Here is a 16,016-nt window from a genome sequence, read left to right on the forward strand (position 1 = left end):
TGTTTTACATAGAAATCTAATTTTCTAGCTTCTCCTGAAAAATCAGAAGATATGGTAATACCGAACCTACATTCCTGCCTGGCACAATCTGGAGGGCCAAAAGGAAGCTGCCCCCTTAGCTGGAATAGCTCAACAGGTCTTCACATGCTTGGAACAGTTCTATGCATTCTCAGTTTTCTAGGGTGCCTCTGGTCTTACTCATTTACAGGGTCTGCTTGGTTCTGCAGGCATTTCAACTTGTGGCCCTCTGGACAGCTGGAAACTGTCCATGCCTGGCACAGAGCAGTCACTTAATTATGGAATCAGTGAATCACCAACTATATCCCCTCTACCACTCTTTCTTATTTGGCTATAACAAGAAATCCAAGTTTGTATTTCTTTGTGGTAGTTACTGAATAACTGATTTTCACTTTGAGACATGGATTGAACAAGTCTTTTCTGTCAGTCAGGATAGACTAGGTTAGGCTGCAATAACAAACAATCTCCACGTCTCAGTGGCTTAAAACAACACAGGTTTATTTCTTGCTTACTCACACAAACCTAGACACCAAATGAAAAGAAATACTCTTCTGTTTTTGCATGCATGGAGACAGACATGAGTGCACAGGTATGTATAGGATCATGTGTCAAATAAATACCCTGGAACATGAACTCATGCAAAAATCTATTTAGATACTGGTTAGCTTAAACCGCACAACTCTCTCTTTGCTGGAGATTTAAAAAGGTCCCAGGAACCAAGGTGGATAAGAGAATATCCACCTTTGCCCAAGGAAATGCCCATGCTACACAGGAACCAAAAGCCAACAAAGCACCTAAAAGCTTAAAAGCCTGAAGCTTGTACAACGTTACATTCCATGCATTAATCTGCAAGTAAAATACCAAATATGCAGTGCCTACGGGCTGTTGCCTTCTGCCCAAGTGAAGCCTTCACCTCTGAGCTTCTAGCTTAGGAGGGAGATGGACCCCAGATGTCCAATATGCAGAGCCACAGAGGGCACTGGGCTGGGTCGGAGAGAGGGGCCAACAGGCTGGAATCCTCTTCCTCCAGCAGAAGCTACAGGCAGGAAGGAAGGGGGCAGGACCAAGTCATATCCATTTCCCCTCCCAACAACCCCCCTCTTTTTAACCCATCCATCCATCTTTGTTTACCTGGATTAGAGCAGACACTTCCTCCTCACTGGTTTTCCCACCTCTAGCCTTGCCTCCTCCAGTCCTTTTATCACAGCCACCATACTTGTATTTCTAAAGCTCAGGATCTCTGGATATGTCCCCGCCCAGCCCAGAAACATTCCCTGGCTCCCCTTCATGTATGGTTGCTAGTCTAGACTGCTAAGCCTGGCATGCCAGACCTCCATGACCAGAAGCCTTTCAGCCTCACCTCCTCCTGTTCCAGCAGCTCCTCCAGGCCTCAGCCTCACCTGCTCACCATGCCCAGTCCACCATTTTGGACAGAATAATTCTCAGCCTTTCTTTTCTGTCCCTTCTAGTTCTCTCCAGGGTTGCCACTGAGCTTTTTGAAGGCACCCAGGTTCCCCAAATAGAATGGAAGTTCATTGAAGGCAGGCCCCTCTCCAGACTTCAGCAGGCAGCTTGGGTCCAGAGAGAAAGCTTTGGGCTGGGGTCAGGAGACCAGGTTTGCCACTGCCTTGCTATATGCCCTCTGGCAAGTCCCTATCTCTCTCTGGGCCTCACTTTCTTTAACATCAGGGCACTGAATATTTGCTTTTGAGCACAAAAAGGATAAGACGGATCCACTGAACAACTCTCAACTGCAATTCCAGTTGAGAAGCCTGGGGCCTGGGATGTTCAACCTGTTGACACCCTGATCTCCTTAGTTAGTCCCTGTTTGCTCCAGTACCTCCATTTGCCAGTCATGCCTATCCCATCCTCTCCTTTTAGGGAACAGGTTACCTGAGGGGCCACAGGGATGGAGCAGGGAGATCCAGGCAGGGTTGGGGGGAACAGAAGGGGTCAGGCGGGGAGCCTGAGGTGAATCTTTCAGCCCCACAAGAGCCTCAGCTGCCTCCCGCTGCAGCTGCCTCTCAGAGTGGGCAGAGGTCCAGGCCAGGCGAGAGGCTCCAGGGGCCTGCAAAGGAAGGGAGAGAAGCAGACTGGGAACCCCACTTCTGCCCATCCTCCAGGTGCTCCCTCTGCCCCTGGTTACTTCACTATCCCCTGCTCTTCCCTCCCCCAGGGTGCTGGATCCCACTTCTTTCCCAGGACCTGTGGCTGCAGCAGAAGAGGGTCTGGGGTGCCACAGGGCTGCAGTATCAGAGTCGAGCATCTAGAAACAAGGAGAAATGATGGCAGGGGGATTAAACATGGACAGATGTACACATAGAAAGAGGGGCAGGATTTTGCTATATTCTGATCTGGGAATCTGAGTGCCTGTTGTGTCATTAGGCTTTGTGGCCTTGGGCAAGTCCCTTCCTCTGTCTTGGCCTGATTTGTTTTCTATAAAATGAAAATTTCTGCCAGTTCCTTCCTCCCAGGGATATTGTGAGAGTTATGGGAAATCACTGGTGCCAGTTTTTTAAAAAACTGACAAAATGTCTAGAGCGAATAGATGACTGTTCCTGTCCTACCAGAGTCTGGTTTCCTTCCCCACTAGTTCCCTGGTCCCCATGGAACTCCAGAAGAAGCTTGGGCCACCTTTAGGAAGCTTTCTCTAAAGGCTTCTGGCCTCTCTCCTAGGCCTCTGAGGCTCTTGCCATGTCCCCCACCCCATGCCCCCATTTCAGCAGGCAGTTCGACCCCATCTTATCTATTTAAGTGGATTTCCTAGCAACTATTTGGTCAAGGCCAGGGCTTGTGCTAGGTGTAGTCCATACATTATTGCTAATTCTCAGTGACAACCTGAGAAGTAATAGTGCCTCCAATTTACTGATAGAAAAACATGGCTCAGAGAGGTAAAGATACTTGTACAGAAGTTCGCAGCCAGGCAATGGCAGAGCTAGGAGAGCTCTGCTTCACCCATTAGTCTGAGACCTTTTCTTTTTTCTCATCTACTATGGTGTCCAGCATAGTACATCATAAACACATATCCTTCTCTCCCTACTCACGTGTGGGGCAGGGTAGAGGGCCCTTGGGATTCTCCAGAAAGAGGAGCCATCAGTATTGGGCGAGATCCTGGGCAGGCTGGGAAGGGCCCATGAGTGGGCAGCCGGAGGGCAGAGCCAGGGTCAAAACCTGAAGAGGATAAGAGAATGTGCAGTGTATAGAGGTCCTCCCACTTTCTACCCTGTAGCCTTCTCCTCTTCACTTTCTGATACAGTGGTATAGTCATTCAACTATCTGTTGGATTAGTGTTGAATTCATCTTACCAGGGAAGGGATGCAGAGGGACAGCAGGTTCTTGGCATAGCAAGCGGCACACCACTGGGGTTGGCATGGAAAGGCCAGGAGATAGCCAGTGTCCAGGGGCCCAAGGGCCTGGAGGCAGTGGAGTCCAGGGCAAAGGCAAAGCTTCTGTGGGACGGCTGAGGAGCAGAGGCCCCCGGAAGTTCTCCTGCAAGGGCAGGGGGCATAGGCTGGAGTCAGGTAGGCTGGGGAAGGAATAAGTACGTACTAGGATGGGAGTAGAATCCCAAAACTTCAGAGCTTGGAAGGCCATCAAATCCCACCCCTTCATTTTGCTCATGGGAGAAAAGTGATTTGCCCAAGATGTTATAAGAAGTCAGGGCCGGACCTAAAAACTCAGGTGTTAAGGGCACAGAGGAAAGGGTACGAGCAGCGTCCAGGCTCTCCTTACCTTCCCAGGGGGTGTCAGTGCCAGTGGGACTGCCCTATGGGAGGTCTGAGGCTGGGGTGCTATGTTCTCCTTTCCAGCTGTGAGGGACCAGAGAGAGCTTTGGTGAGTTCTTTCCCCCCATCCTACCCCAACCCCAAACTGATTTTTTATCTCCCCCTGTCCCTTTTCTACCCACAGATCTCACTGCATCCTCCCAACACTTGATCACATTTTATAGTTGGGGAGGGTGAGGCCCAGAGAGTAGTAACAGCTTGCCCAAGGTCACACACCAGTTCAGTGGCAGGACTGGGACTCTTTCCCCTTCTTATGCTTTCTTTGCCCAAATCCCTGCCCCGGCCCTGGCAAGAGAAACTCACAGTGGACCCCTGCTCGAATGACTCCCTTCTTGACTCGGCTGGGAACTTTGGGAGGGGCTGCGCCTCTCCTCATTAGTCCCTCAGCCAGGTGCTTCTTTAGCTGTGCCTCCTGCTGCCTACGCAAGGCCACCTGGGCAGCCGTGACCCTTCGGCGCTCCCTAAAGGAGGGGTGGCAAGTCAAAAGTTAAGTTAGTCACCTTTTACATGAGGTCCATCCTCTTCCCTTCCCTGGACCTCATACTCACAAGATGAGGACACACTTGTGACACTCGCAAGCCTGAAAGAGGCAGAGGCGCTTGTGGCCCTTGAGGTGGGCAGTAACACCATGGTTGCGGCAGCGGGCGCAGGTTGGAGAGCGACTGACAGCTCTCCTGGGGATCAGCTCCATGCCCTGGGGGGCTCTGGTCTCACCCTCTGTGGCAGAGTCTGAGGGGCAGTGGTGGACAGCAGGCATTTCATTGGGTTCCATGGATCTAGGGGCAGGAGTGGTGGGTCAGGATGGCCACATGGGCCCTCTCCTGACCAGCCCTCCTGTCTCTGGGAGGCCACACCGGAAGGGTTTTCCATTGTGCCCACCCCCGGACTCAGCTTTCACCCTCATTCTCCCCTGGCTTTCTCCCTTTTTTACTCCTCCTCGGGCATCCTTCTTCCCAGGCACTCTTCCTTCCCAAGAACCTCTCTCCTTTTTCCTTTCTTAAGGCTCTTTCAATCCAAACATTATTCTCCTCTGCTCACCTGTATCCTCCCAAGCTCAAATCCCAGTTTTAGGCATACTTCCGTACTCTCGTGCCCCCTTCAACAGTTTACACCCGCTTTCCACCGATACCCCATTCTAGCAGTTTCCCTGGTGTCCTCTTCAACAGGGATCATCCTTCCCTCCTGCATTTATCCAATTTCTACACATATTTTTATGCTCACCTTTCAACTCTTAGCCTTATGTATGAGCTGCAATTCAATTTCTCCCAGCACCTCTTTTAATCAGATCACTCCCTTGTATCCCAGTAATTACATTATTTTCATAGATCCTTTCCCCCACTTTCAAGAATTATTTTCATTCACTCAGCAAAGGTTTACTGAGCCGCTTCCATGTGCCAGGCCCTGATATGGACCCTAGTCCTCTCCCTGCGGCCCGAATTCCTCTCTTGCACCACATGCCTTCCAAACAAGGGCAAGCTCGTGCAGCCGCTGCGCCCGGCCTTCACGAGCCTATCCCCACACGCAACAACTGGCCTCACGCCTCGCCCGCCCCACCTCCCCACGCAGCTGTTCCTCGCGTGCACCCTCTTCTGCCGCTGTCCCCATAAACGCTGGGCCCGCGGCCCCGCCCCGCGCCAGGGTCCCAGGGAGGGGGCGGGGCTCGGGGAGCGCGCTGAGGGGCCGCGGGGTGGCGGAGGTGGAAGGGGGCGCCAGGGGCTCTAGAGGGAGGCAAGCGGTTGCTTCGGGCCCGGATCCAGCGCAAGAGAGGGAGGGGAAGGGACAGGGAGGGGAGGGGTCGTGTTTGCGTCGTCTGCCCGCGGTTACCACAGCCTCCAGCGGAGTCAGACTCAGTCAAGAAGAGGCGAAAGGTGGCAATGAGCCTGTGGCGTTAGAAACCGCCGCACTCGCGACACTTTTCCCGCCCCTTCTCACAAGAACCAATGAACTTTAAGCGCCGCCTCCTGCTGCCAGGCGAGCGGCCAATGCGCTTCAAAATCCTGCACTGACAGCCCGCCCCTTACCTCTGGCCCACTTCTCCTCGCGCTGGACTATCAGACCAGCCAATAGCGCGTCGAGTTGAATCTTATGCCCTTTCTTCCTCCCCGTGTGATTTGCCTTTCCAGATTGTTCTTCGCCTTTTGAGGGAGGTGGCCAATGGGGCGTCGAATACGGCTTCTAGGACAAGGCTGGCCCTTCCCCCCAGGAACGGCTATCCGGCGTTGACCGGGATCCACTCGCGCACGCGCAGTCTCGCCCTCCCGCCTACACTGCAGGGCTGCGTGTCTTCAGCCTTTGGTCTTGATTCCGCTCTCGGTGGGGGTGGGAGTCCTCGTTGCTGCGTGAACGCCTGTTTTCTCTCATTTCTCTCCCGGTGTCCCAGCTCCCGATCGACCCTTCTCCTTTTGTGCTCCCCATCCTGCGCTATCCCCGTTTCCTTCCCGAGTCCCACCTTCTCAGCTTGCACCCCTTTCCTTGTGTCTTGTCATCCGTGTCCGTGTCGGTGCTGATTTTCCTAAATTTGACTTTTCCTTCTCTCAGAGACTCTGCCTGTCCATCCTGCTGATTTTCCAACCCCCTTTCTCTACGTCTCTCATTCCCTCATAGCCTGGCCCCCTTTCCGCCTTTCTTCCATTCCTGAGACGCTCTGTAGTTTTCCTGTTGTCTTAGCCGTTTCCACCCTCTGTGTTCATCTTCCTCCCGATTTCACCCCATTCTCAGGGCTCCACTCTGTAATTAGCCTTCTCCATGCCCCTCTATTAGATCCATTTCACAGTTTCCCTGCCATCCTGTGTTGTCCCCTTTTCTCTACATCTCGCCCTGTCTCCTTTTCTGTCTTTCAGCCTCTAAGATTGTCTCCTCTTTTCCCCGAGAACCCGGTCTTTGTGCCCAGCTCCTCACTTTTCTGCCACTCCCAATTGTGAGCTCTCTGCTGCTCCTCCTCTGTCTTCCTGCAGATTTCCGTTCTATCAGTTTGCTCTTCTTTCTTTCTGTGGTTTCACTTTTGTAGGTGTAGCATCTCCTCTGACCACTGCTCTGTCCTTTTTTCCTTGGGGATTTCATCGCACTCTTCTGGTTGTGTCCCTGTTTGTGCTCAGATTGTTGGGTCCTGTCGTTTTGCGGTCTGGGCTGGTGTGGGCCATCTTCTTGGCCCAACGCCTTTGTGTGATCCTTCATCAGCCTTCATTCCCCCTTTCTGTGTCCCATCTTTTCTGCAAATCTCGGCCTCTTAGTTTGCCACAGATTTCTGGGTTACGGAGCCTGTGTGCCAGGCATTCTGGACAGAAAAGTGTGGCAGAAGCGACCTCTAGCTGGACTGCTGCACAAGGGAGCAGTACTGAACAGTTGGCAAGGTTGTTTGGGGCCAATCTAGGGGTGGAGGGTGGGGGTGTATGTGAGGCTTGAATGCCAGCAAAGAGGTTAACCTTGATCCTTTAGATACTGGAGAGATAGGGGAACCAACATTTTTGGAGAGCTTAGAACTTGCCTGGCACTTCATACTAATAATCTTTTTAATATTCAACAGTGACTCTATGAAATGTGTTATTAATACATTTTATAAATGAGTTCAATATGATGCACAAGATTGCACAGCTAGTAAGTGGAGGGGTAAAGTTTTCAACCTTGATCTACCTTTGAGTCCAAAGCCTATGAATTTGTATCACCTACAATGTTTTATTTCTTTCCAGTAATCCTCAATTCCCAATTTTTATTCCCTAACTGTCCCATAGGTACTCATTTCAGGTGGGTGATGCATATCTTTGGTTTGTGTGTGTTCTTGCGAGATGTGCAGTGTTTTATGTCCATGAGGTTTTAATTTATGCAAGTGATAGTGTTATTTACTATTTAAAATAATCAGCACTGTGCCTTGATGTCCATGCATGTGCAAGTGATGCCTACATCTAACCAGTTGTTTCTAAGCGCTGCATGCTGTTCCTTGGTGTACAACCCCTGCGTGCTGGGTGTTTACTAGGTCTCCCGTTGCCTTCAGCTCACTGTCACCACAACAATGTTGCATCCTCATATGTGTTCCTTTGTAGTTGAAGGTGGAAATTGCTGCTCTGTGTACCTCGGATGATCAGAAATGGCTATTTGTAAACCTAATTTGACTAAGTATTGCCAGACTCCTCCATACGATGAATGATACTTTGGGCCTGTGACATTGATCCGAACTCTCAACTCCCCCATTCTTCAGGGGCAGGAGAGGACCCTATCCCCCGCCCCAACTACTCCCATGAGCAGCAGTGCACGGGGGTCTCTAGCCCCGCAGTCCTACCAGTGCTTGTATTCTTCCAGCTTTCTGAGTCCTCACCAGTCTGAGGGCTGTACGTTGGGATATATTGCATTTCTCTGATTATTGTTGAGCGCCAGTGTCTCTTCACATGCTTGTTAGCCTTTCTGGTTTGCTCTTCTGAGAAGTCCCTCTTCACACGCTTGGCCCATTTCCCTACTGGGCTTGATCCCTTTTTTCTTGTCAATTTGCCTGAGATCCTTGGCCATTTTCATTGGTTTAAGACATTGCATATGCTCTTCTTATGCCAACTTTGGCATTTCTTATATTTTAGAAATTTATCCACTTCATCTGGGTTTACAAATTTATAAATGTAGAGTTGTTAATGATACTTTTATTACTTTTAGAACATATGATGTCTGTTAATTCCTATTTTTCACTTTGTATTTTATTTGCATCTTCACTTTTTTCCCTCTTGATTAGATTTGCTGGAAAATTATCTCAATAATCTTGTCAAAGAATGAATGTTAGCTTTTTGTAATTTTTTGTTGTTTTTCTATTTCATCGATTTCTGCCATTATTTTTATTTATACCCCCCCTTTTTGGGGGGGATGCTTTGTTGCTCCTTATATAACTTCTTGAGTTAACTCATAAACATTTTAATGCTTCTGATAAATGCGTTTAAATTATAGACTTACATCTAAATACTGATCTAGTTGTTTCTCAAATTTTGACATGTAGTTTAAAAAAACTTTTGATTTTGAAATTATTATTGGCTCACAAGAAGTTGCAAAAATTGTTCACAGAGTCCCTTAAATCCTTCCTCTGGTCCCGCATGGGGCCATTCTGTATAGCTGTAATAAGCAGGAAATTGACATTGTAACTAAACTTAACTAAATTACAGCTCTTATTCAGTTTTCACCAGATTTTACATACACTTGTGTGTGTGTGTGTGTGTGTGTGTGTGTGTGTGTGTGAAATGTAGTATGTTTGCTATTATTCAGTTCTAAATACTTAAAAAATTTTTTTTCAAATCAAGAGTTATTTAGTAATATGTCAGTTAACTTCCACACACACATTTGTTGTTCTGGTCTCATTGTCTCTGGATAGAGAACAGCCTGTATAATAGTGATCCTTTGAATAAGCCAGCCCCATGTTCAGTGGCAGGACCTAAGCAGGAGAGAGAAAGTCATTACTTGAGAAGCTAACATGGTATTTGGGTTAGGTTGGAGGGTGACTTTGGAGATGGGAAGACCCGTGTCCCTGAAGGTCTCAGGGAGTCTATGTCACAGAAACTGACAATCAGCTTTCTGCTCCAGAAACAGTGACCCAGAGGCAGGTGGACAGCGAATTCAGGGACTGACAAGAACCGAGCTTGAGACCTAGACTGAAGTTGGTTCTAGACTGATCTCAGCATTGAGGACCCAGGCACAGGACATGGGACCCCAGCATCTGAGCCCTGTGCAGCTGCTCTGTCTCCTAGGGGCCATCTCCACTCTGCCTCGTATGTCCTGAGGGGCTGGATGCTTAAGGTCCCTGTTGGTGGGGGTGGGGGTGGGGGTGGAGGGCGGGGTGCTGGATTCATGTCACTGACGGGAAGGAAAGCTGGATATCTAGGTTCCTCGGGGGCTGGATCTGTGGAGGCTGAGCTCTTGATGGGCAGTTCAGGGGCTGAGAAGGCAATGTGAGGGGCAGATGACTGGAATAACATTCTCTCTTTAGGGGCTCGAGCTCTTCTGTGCTATGAAGCAACAGCCTCACTCTTCAGAGCTGTTAGTCTCCATAACTGGAGGTGGCTTCTGATGAGGAGTGCGGTGTGTAGGCTGAGCGAGGGCTGTGAGGAGACGTTGGTGTTCATCGAGACAGGTGAAGGGGAGTGACTGTGCTCATTTTTTTGTTTCGCTTGCTCTTTTGACCCCCACCTTCATTGCCAGCACCCAGGGGCCCTGGACTTGAGTTCCAGTTATTTACCCTGTTATATCTTTGGGGACAACATCAAGATACCAACCCAGCTGGTTGTGATGGGGGCTGGATAAGAGGGCAGAACCCAGGAGAAGGGGGGAACTCTGGGAGAGAAGAAAAGTCTGGGACACAAGGGAGAGAGGAGCAGAGGGGCTCCTGTGGGGTGAGGAGTGAGGAGAGACAGCTGGAGACCTGGGGATCTGGGCCCTGTGTCTCTGCAGGGGATGGACACTGGGGGAGGGGAGGCAAAGTTGGTGACAGAGCAGAGTGAGCAGGAGGAGCAGGGTGGAGGGGGAGGTTGGGAGGTTGGACCAGGTGTGGTCAGCGACACTGATCAGAGCTCTCTCATCTTCTGCTTCTCAGGGACCAGAAAGGGAGTTGTGGGTTTTAAAGGCTGCAGCCCAGCCTCATCTTACCCCGCGCAAGTCTCCTATCTTGTTTCACCGCCCGGATTGTCCATTGCCTCCTACAGCCGCATCTGCCGGAAGTATCTCTGCAATAACCTCACCAACATGGATTCTTTTGTGAAACTTGAGGCCAATACCCCCAAGACTTTAGCATTTTCTTCCCATGGCTGCCCAACTTGTGTGGGCGAGCACTCTAAGAGTTGCCTCCCAAATTTTGTCAACACTGAGCCTTGCCCCAGGGACGCCACCAAGTGTTACAGTTCCACCTTAAAATTTCAGGCAGGTGAGAGGAAAGAAATGTTCTTTCTGAAAAGCCTACTCTGTGCTAGGTGCAGTCTGGTGCCTTCCCAGCCTTGAGGGAGGCAGGTGGAATTTGGACAGGGCATTGGGGTTGCAGCACATCATTCCATGGAGGAGGGGGGAAGGTGACTGGTGCCCAAGTCTTTGCTGGGAACGTGGGTGTCCTAGTTTGTGAGGGGTGTCTGGGAAGAGGAGGGCATTTGAATCTTGAAAGTGTCCCTCAGTCCTCCTCCTCTTCCTTACAGGTTCCCTCAATACCACCTTCCTCCTCATGGGCTGTACTCGTGAACATACCAGAGCTTTAGCAGATCTTCACCATATTGGGAGCATCAGAGTGACTGAGGTCATCAACATCTTAGAAAGGGTCCAGCCTGCTGGTGCGGAGCCCTCTAGTCGGAGTCCTGCTTGGGGCATCCTCTTAGGGCTCCTGCTTGCTTTCAGGGACTGACTATCCAACTGGACAAGACAAGCACCCATACCCCTTTCATGTAGCCAAATAAAGTTATAATAGAGTTGCCTTCCTACTTTGTCCTGTGGTCCATGAGGGTTATGGAGGTGTGACACATCTGAGGAGGGCGAGGCATGTCCAGGGAGGTGGGGGCAGGGGGTGGGGTGGGAGAAGGGCAATGGGCAGTGCTTGTGGTGAAGGGGGCAGGGAGCTGGGGACGAGGATCACTGGCCAAGTGACAGTGTCATGCCCAGCATCCAAGAAGAACCCAAACATTCCCCTTCTACTCCTCCTGCTGGAGACCTGAGCTCTAGCCTGGGTTACGCCACTGACTTAGAGATCCTGGCCAAATCTCTCCTGTTTTCTGGGCCTCCATTTCCTCTCCTTTAAGATGAAGGCCATGGGGATTGGTGGGGAGGGTATAGCTCAAGTGGTAGAATACAAGCTTAGCATGCATGAGGTCCTGGGTTCTATCCCCAGTACCTCCATTAAAAATAAATAAACCTAATTACGTCCCCCCAAAAGCAAAATTTAAAAAACAATAAAAAAAACATTAAAAAAATCAAGAGAAAAATATCAGAATGGGGTGATATCAGCCTAAAGGTGTTCCTTCGGAGGTGGAAAGAGGGAAACTTAATTCTTTAGACCTGGAATCACATGGGGACGAGTAACAACGACAATACAGCAGTAATGATACTGACAAATATTGAGCCTGACTATGTGCCCAGCACTGCTCTGAGCACTTTACCTTTCTTAATTCTTACAGTGATAACAAGGGGTAAATACTATTATCATCTCCCTCATTTTTCAGAAGAGGAGACCGAGAGTGACTTGTTAATATGAGTGTGTATCCACAGCTTTTTGGGGGGACCCCTCAGCATTAGCACCCCAAACTTGTTTTCCCAAGTTGCTGCCTTATAACGATCCTTGCCTGCTTCCCATCCTGCAGCCCCTTGCAAAGCCCTGGGCCTGGCATTCTGGAGTACTTTAGACAAAGCTGTAACTAGATGAACTATTCCTGGCTCAGAGTTCTCAGAGGTTTGGCATTTTAAAAAATGTATGCTATTAGACATCTTCCTTAAGGAATGAACTTATGAAATCCACTTACGGAAACATCAAAAGGTAGTTTAGGAATGTGGTCCAAAGAATAATGACTCCCCAGTGATGTCTTAGTCCCTGGAACCTGTAAATAGGTTACTCTACAGGGCAAGAAGGACTTTGCAGATCTGACTAGGTTAAGGACCTGGAGATGTGGAGATGATGCTGGATTATCTAGGTGGGTCTGATCTAATCACATGAGTCCTTACAAGCAGTGAACTCTTCCTGGTTGTGGTCAGATGGAAACAGGATGATGGAAGAAGGGTCAGCCAGATACTACATTGCTGGTTTTGAAGATGAAAGAAGGAGGCCACCAGCCAAGGAATGCAGGCAGACTCCGGAAGTCAGAAAAGGCAGGGCTATCAGTTCTCCCCTAGAGCTTTTGGAAAGGAACACAGCCCTGTTGACACCTTGATTTTAGCCCAGTGAGACCTTTATCAGAATTTTGACCTCCAGAAAAATGTAAGAGAATAAACTTCACTGTTTAAGCTGCTAAGTTTGTGGTGATTTGTTATAACAGTGATAGAAAATTAATACGAAGAGATAACCCAGGCTTCCCATTCTGGAACAAGATTGCTTCCCTCTTGCCCCCAACCCACCCCCACTAATACACTCACTTTTCCCTGCTCCTCTTTTTCAAATACAACAAAATATCTGGGAATTGTTCAATAGACATCAGAATTCTGATAGCTGGAAAGAAGAAGGCAGACAGGTAGTGAGTTCTTTGGCTTTTCTTTTTTATCTCCCAAATGCCTGAGAATAGGTGTGGGTGAAGCCTGCAACTTGGAACTGCCAACAGACATAGATGGAAACCCCCCAAAGCCTTGTCTCTTTGGCTAAAAGACTGGTAAGGGGGAAGCCTAACAGAGACCTAGTGGGGAGCCTCAACCTCCGTTCCACAACTGAGGCACCTGCGGGATGGTGATCGATTTGCAGCAGCTGCAGCAAGAAGCTCTGGTAGACAGTCCCAGGCCCCACTTGACAACCAGGTCACTGGCAGTGGTTTGATCCACCTACAAGGGTTTCTCTGCCCTCCTTCCATCAGCATAGGAAACTCAGGCTCAACAACTTCTGCTCCCCCACTTCCCCACTGGCCAAAGGTAGCCCACACGCAGCCAAAGGAAACCCCTTCCACCTCTGCAAAGAACAGGCAGGGATTGAGCGGAAGCTATGGTAGTGCCAGAGACCAAAGTAGACCAGGACAGCAGTGCAAAGGCTCTGTGATTATACCATCATGGGAATGAAAGCCCATGAAAGTAGGCCAGCATCCATCTACATGCTGAACTGAAACAGGGATACTGTTTGCTAAAACTGAAGATTTAAATACAATCAAGGCTGTTAACACAATAGCAAAAATGTCCAAGATTCAAAAAAAAACCCAAAAAACCAAAGAAAAAAACAAACCAAACCACCAGTCATCATACCAAACAACAGGAAACTCATAGTTTGAGTGAGAAAAGACAATCAACCGACTCCAATTCCAAGATGAATCAGATGTTGGAATTATCTGACAAAGATTTTATAAGGCAATCATCATAAGAAATACTTCAACAATCAATTATGAATTCCTTTGAAAAAATGGAAAACATCAGAAAAATATGTTATAAAAAGGAACTAAATGGAAATTATAAAACTGAAAAATACAGTAACTGATACATCCATATTCCACATATATATAAATATAAACTGCATTGGTGGACTCAGTAGTAAAATGGGGATGGTAAAAGATAGAACCAATGAGCCTGAATACAGATCAATAGAATCTACTGAAAAATAGAGAGAAAATAGACAGGAAGAAAATGAGCAGAGTCCCAGAGCTCTGTGGGGCAAAAACAAAAGGCTCTAACTTTGGTACCATTTTAGTACCAGAAGCAGAGCAAAAGAAAACATGGACATGGACAGAAAAAGTTTTTCTTTTTTGGGGGGGGGGTAATTAGGTTTACTTATTTACTTATTCCTAGAGGAGTTACTGGGGATTGAACCCAGGACCTCGTGCATGCTAAGCATGCACTCTACCACTTGAGCTACACCCTCCCCCAAAAAAGTATTTGAAGAAATAATGGTTCACGAAACTGAGTGAAACTCAAAATAGGATAAACCTAAATGAAATTCACACTAAGACACATAGCAAACTTCTTTCAAAAATCCAGAGAAACTACCCATTTCCTCTTAAGGAACTCGAATTTAAATGACAGTAGATTTTGTATCTGAAAACATGGAGGCCAGAAGGAGTGGCACATTTTTCAGTGTTGAAAAGAAAGGACTGTCAGCTAAGGATTTTATAGCTGGCAAAATTGTCTTTTGGGAATGAAAGAGAAATCAGGACATTCTCTGATGGAGGAAGACTACAAGAATTTGTTGCTAGCTGACCTATCCTTAAAGAATAGCCCAGAGAAGGAATGTCCAATTCATCCTTTTCTGTTGCTTAGGCTTAGTGTTATATCTAAAACCTAACCAAGTTTAAAATAATTTAAATCTCTGGCAATAATAGACCACACTAGAAATCAGTAACAGAAAGACAGCAGGAAAATCTCCAAAACACTTGGAAGGTAAACAACATATTTCTAAATAATCTATGGGCCAGAGAGGAAGTCTCAAAGGAAATTAAAAAAATACACAGAATTAATATGAATAAAAAATAAAATAATTAATATGAATTTTAAATAACACCACCGTTTGTGGGATGGAACTTACGTAGTGCTGAGAGGGGGTATTTACACAACAAAATGCTTACATTAGGAAAGAGTAAAGTGCTCAAATCAATCATCTAAGTTTCTACCACAGGAAACTAGACAAATGAGAGCAAAAGGAACCTAATTCAAACCAGAAGAAGCACCGAGGTGACCCTTACACTAGATACCACAAGGGGACGAATGGGGCCCGAGCCACTGGGAGGGGTAGGGCTGAGTCTGGAGTGTCAGCGTTGGTTTTGTGGGTGGGATGTGATTGGGAATGAGTGAGAAGGGGATGCCTGTGAGGGCCCCAGTCTTCCTCTTCATTCACCTGGCGTTGGGGGGGGGGGGTCACAGGCAGATGGAGAAGCCCTCAGGTGTTAGGTTTTACCCGGGAGATTTGTCTTCATGTTCCACTAGTCTCTCGGGAAAAAGGTTTGCTCTGCTGAGAAGGACACCAGGTATGGGGCTCAGCCTGAGAGAGTTTTCCAGAGGCTCTTCTCAGCCCTGCTGTCTGGGGAGCTCAGCTGGGGCTCCAGAACAGGAGGCTGTGCTCAGTGGGTGCTCCAGGCTGGGTGATAGGTATGTTTCTAAGGTCAGGCACTGAGGGTCAGGTGTTAATCATGAAACGGTCCCTCCATATTGTAGGTAAGACAGTTGCCTGACACTCAGGGGTGGGGAGATTCCCTGGGAGGCCTGTGTAAGCTCTCGGCTTCCCCAGGGCCACACTCTGGGTGCAGCCTTCAGCCATGTGGGAAGTTGTAATGGATGTACCAAAAAGTTAATATCCAGACAGGTGCAAAGGGTTCACAATTAATAAATAAGAGTAAGTCAAATTATCCCTTTAAACATTCTGCCTCACTGTGTTTTTCTCATAGAAAGAAGAGAAATGGGGGTGGGGGTGGGGAGCATGTCCAGCCATCCCTTCTCCTTGTGTCCTCCTTGCTCCAGCCCCTGGGATGAGCACAGCAGAGACACTCTCCTTGGTGCTGACGAACGTGAACTACCCAAGGGCTTGGCTGTTGTGATCTTTGATTTGCATCTGCTTTCTTTTCATTACTAAAAAAATGAGCATCACTAGAAAAGAAGAGGTGAAGA

General features: G+C 48.3%; 2 protein-coding genes across 2 annotated transcripts; one reads left to right on the forward strand and one right to left on the reverse strand.

Annotated features, from left to right (window-relative positions):
• Positions 1-495: 495 nt before the first annotated feature.
• On the reverse strand, positions 496-9,584 carry DMRTC2 (DMRT like family C2). Its single transcript, XM_031457028.2, has 8 exons — positions 4,352-9,584; positions 4,107-4,264; positions 3,751-3,827; positions 3,324-3,507; positions 3,063-3,189; positions 2,224-2,284; positions 1,912-2,086; positions 496-1,054 (listed from the first exon to the last, which is right to left on the reverse strand). Exons 1-8 carry the CDS (start codon positions 4,573-4,575, stop codon positions 942-944), a joined length of 1,119 nt encoding a protein of 372 aa, XP_031312888.1. The 5' UTR covers positions 4,576-9,584; the 3' UTR covers positions 496-941.
• Positions 9,469-11,148, forward strand: LYPD4 (LY6/PLAUR domain containing 4). Its single transcript, XM_031457031.2, has 4 exons — positions 9,469-9,535; positions 9,754-9,897; positions 10,357-10,683; positions 10,946-11,148. Exons 1-4 carry the CDS (start codon positions 9,469-9,471, stop codon positions 11,146-11,148), a joined length of 741 nt encoding a protein of 246 aa, XP_031312891.1.
• The last annotated feature ends 4,868 nt before the right edge of the window (positions 11,149-16,016 follow it).

Source organism: Camelus dromedarius, chromosome 9, assembly GCF_036321535.1.
Source record: "Camelus dromedarius isolate mCamDro1 chromosome 9, mCamDro1.pat, whole genome shotgun sequence".
In the NCBI taxonomy this organism is placed as follows: Eukaryota; Metazoa; Chordata; class Mammalia; order Artiodactyla; family Camelidae; genus Camelus; species Camelus dromedarius.

Bases quoted from the DNA above. Each gene is read 5' to 3' on its own strand.
- LYPD4 (XM_031457031.2), top strand. From the start codon at position 9,469: ATGGGACCCCAGCATCTGAGCCCTGTGCAGCTGCTCTGTCTCCTAGGG. The intron at 9,536-9,753 runs GTATGTCCTGAG...TTCTCTCTTTAG, and splicing joins GGCCATCTCCACTCTGCCTC to GGGCTCGAGCTCTTCTGTGC. The intron at 9,898-10,356 runs GTGAAGGGGAGT...TCTGCTTCTCAG, and splicing joins GTTGGTGTTCATCGAGACAG to GGACCAGAAAGGGAGTTGTG.
- DMRTC2 (XM_031457028.2), bottom strand. From the start codon at position 4,575: ATGGAACCCAATGAAATGCCTGCTGTCCACCACTGCCCCTCAGACTCT. The intron at 3,190-3,323 runs GTAAGATGAATT...TATCCTCTTCAG, and splicing joins CCCTCTGCATCCCTTCCCTG to GTTTTGACCCTGGCTCTGCC. The intron at 2,087-2,223 runs GTCCTGGGAAAG...CTTCCTTTGCAG, and splicing joins CTCTTCTGCTGCAGCCACAG to GCCCCTGGAGCCTCTCGCCT.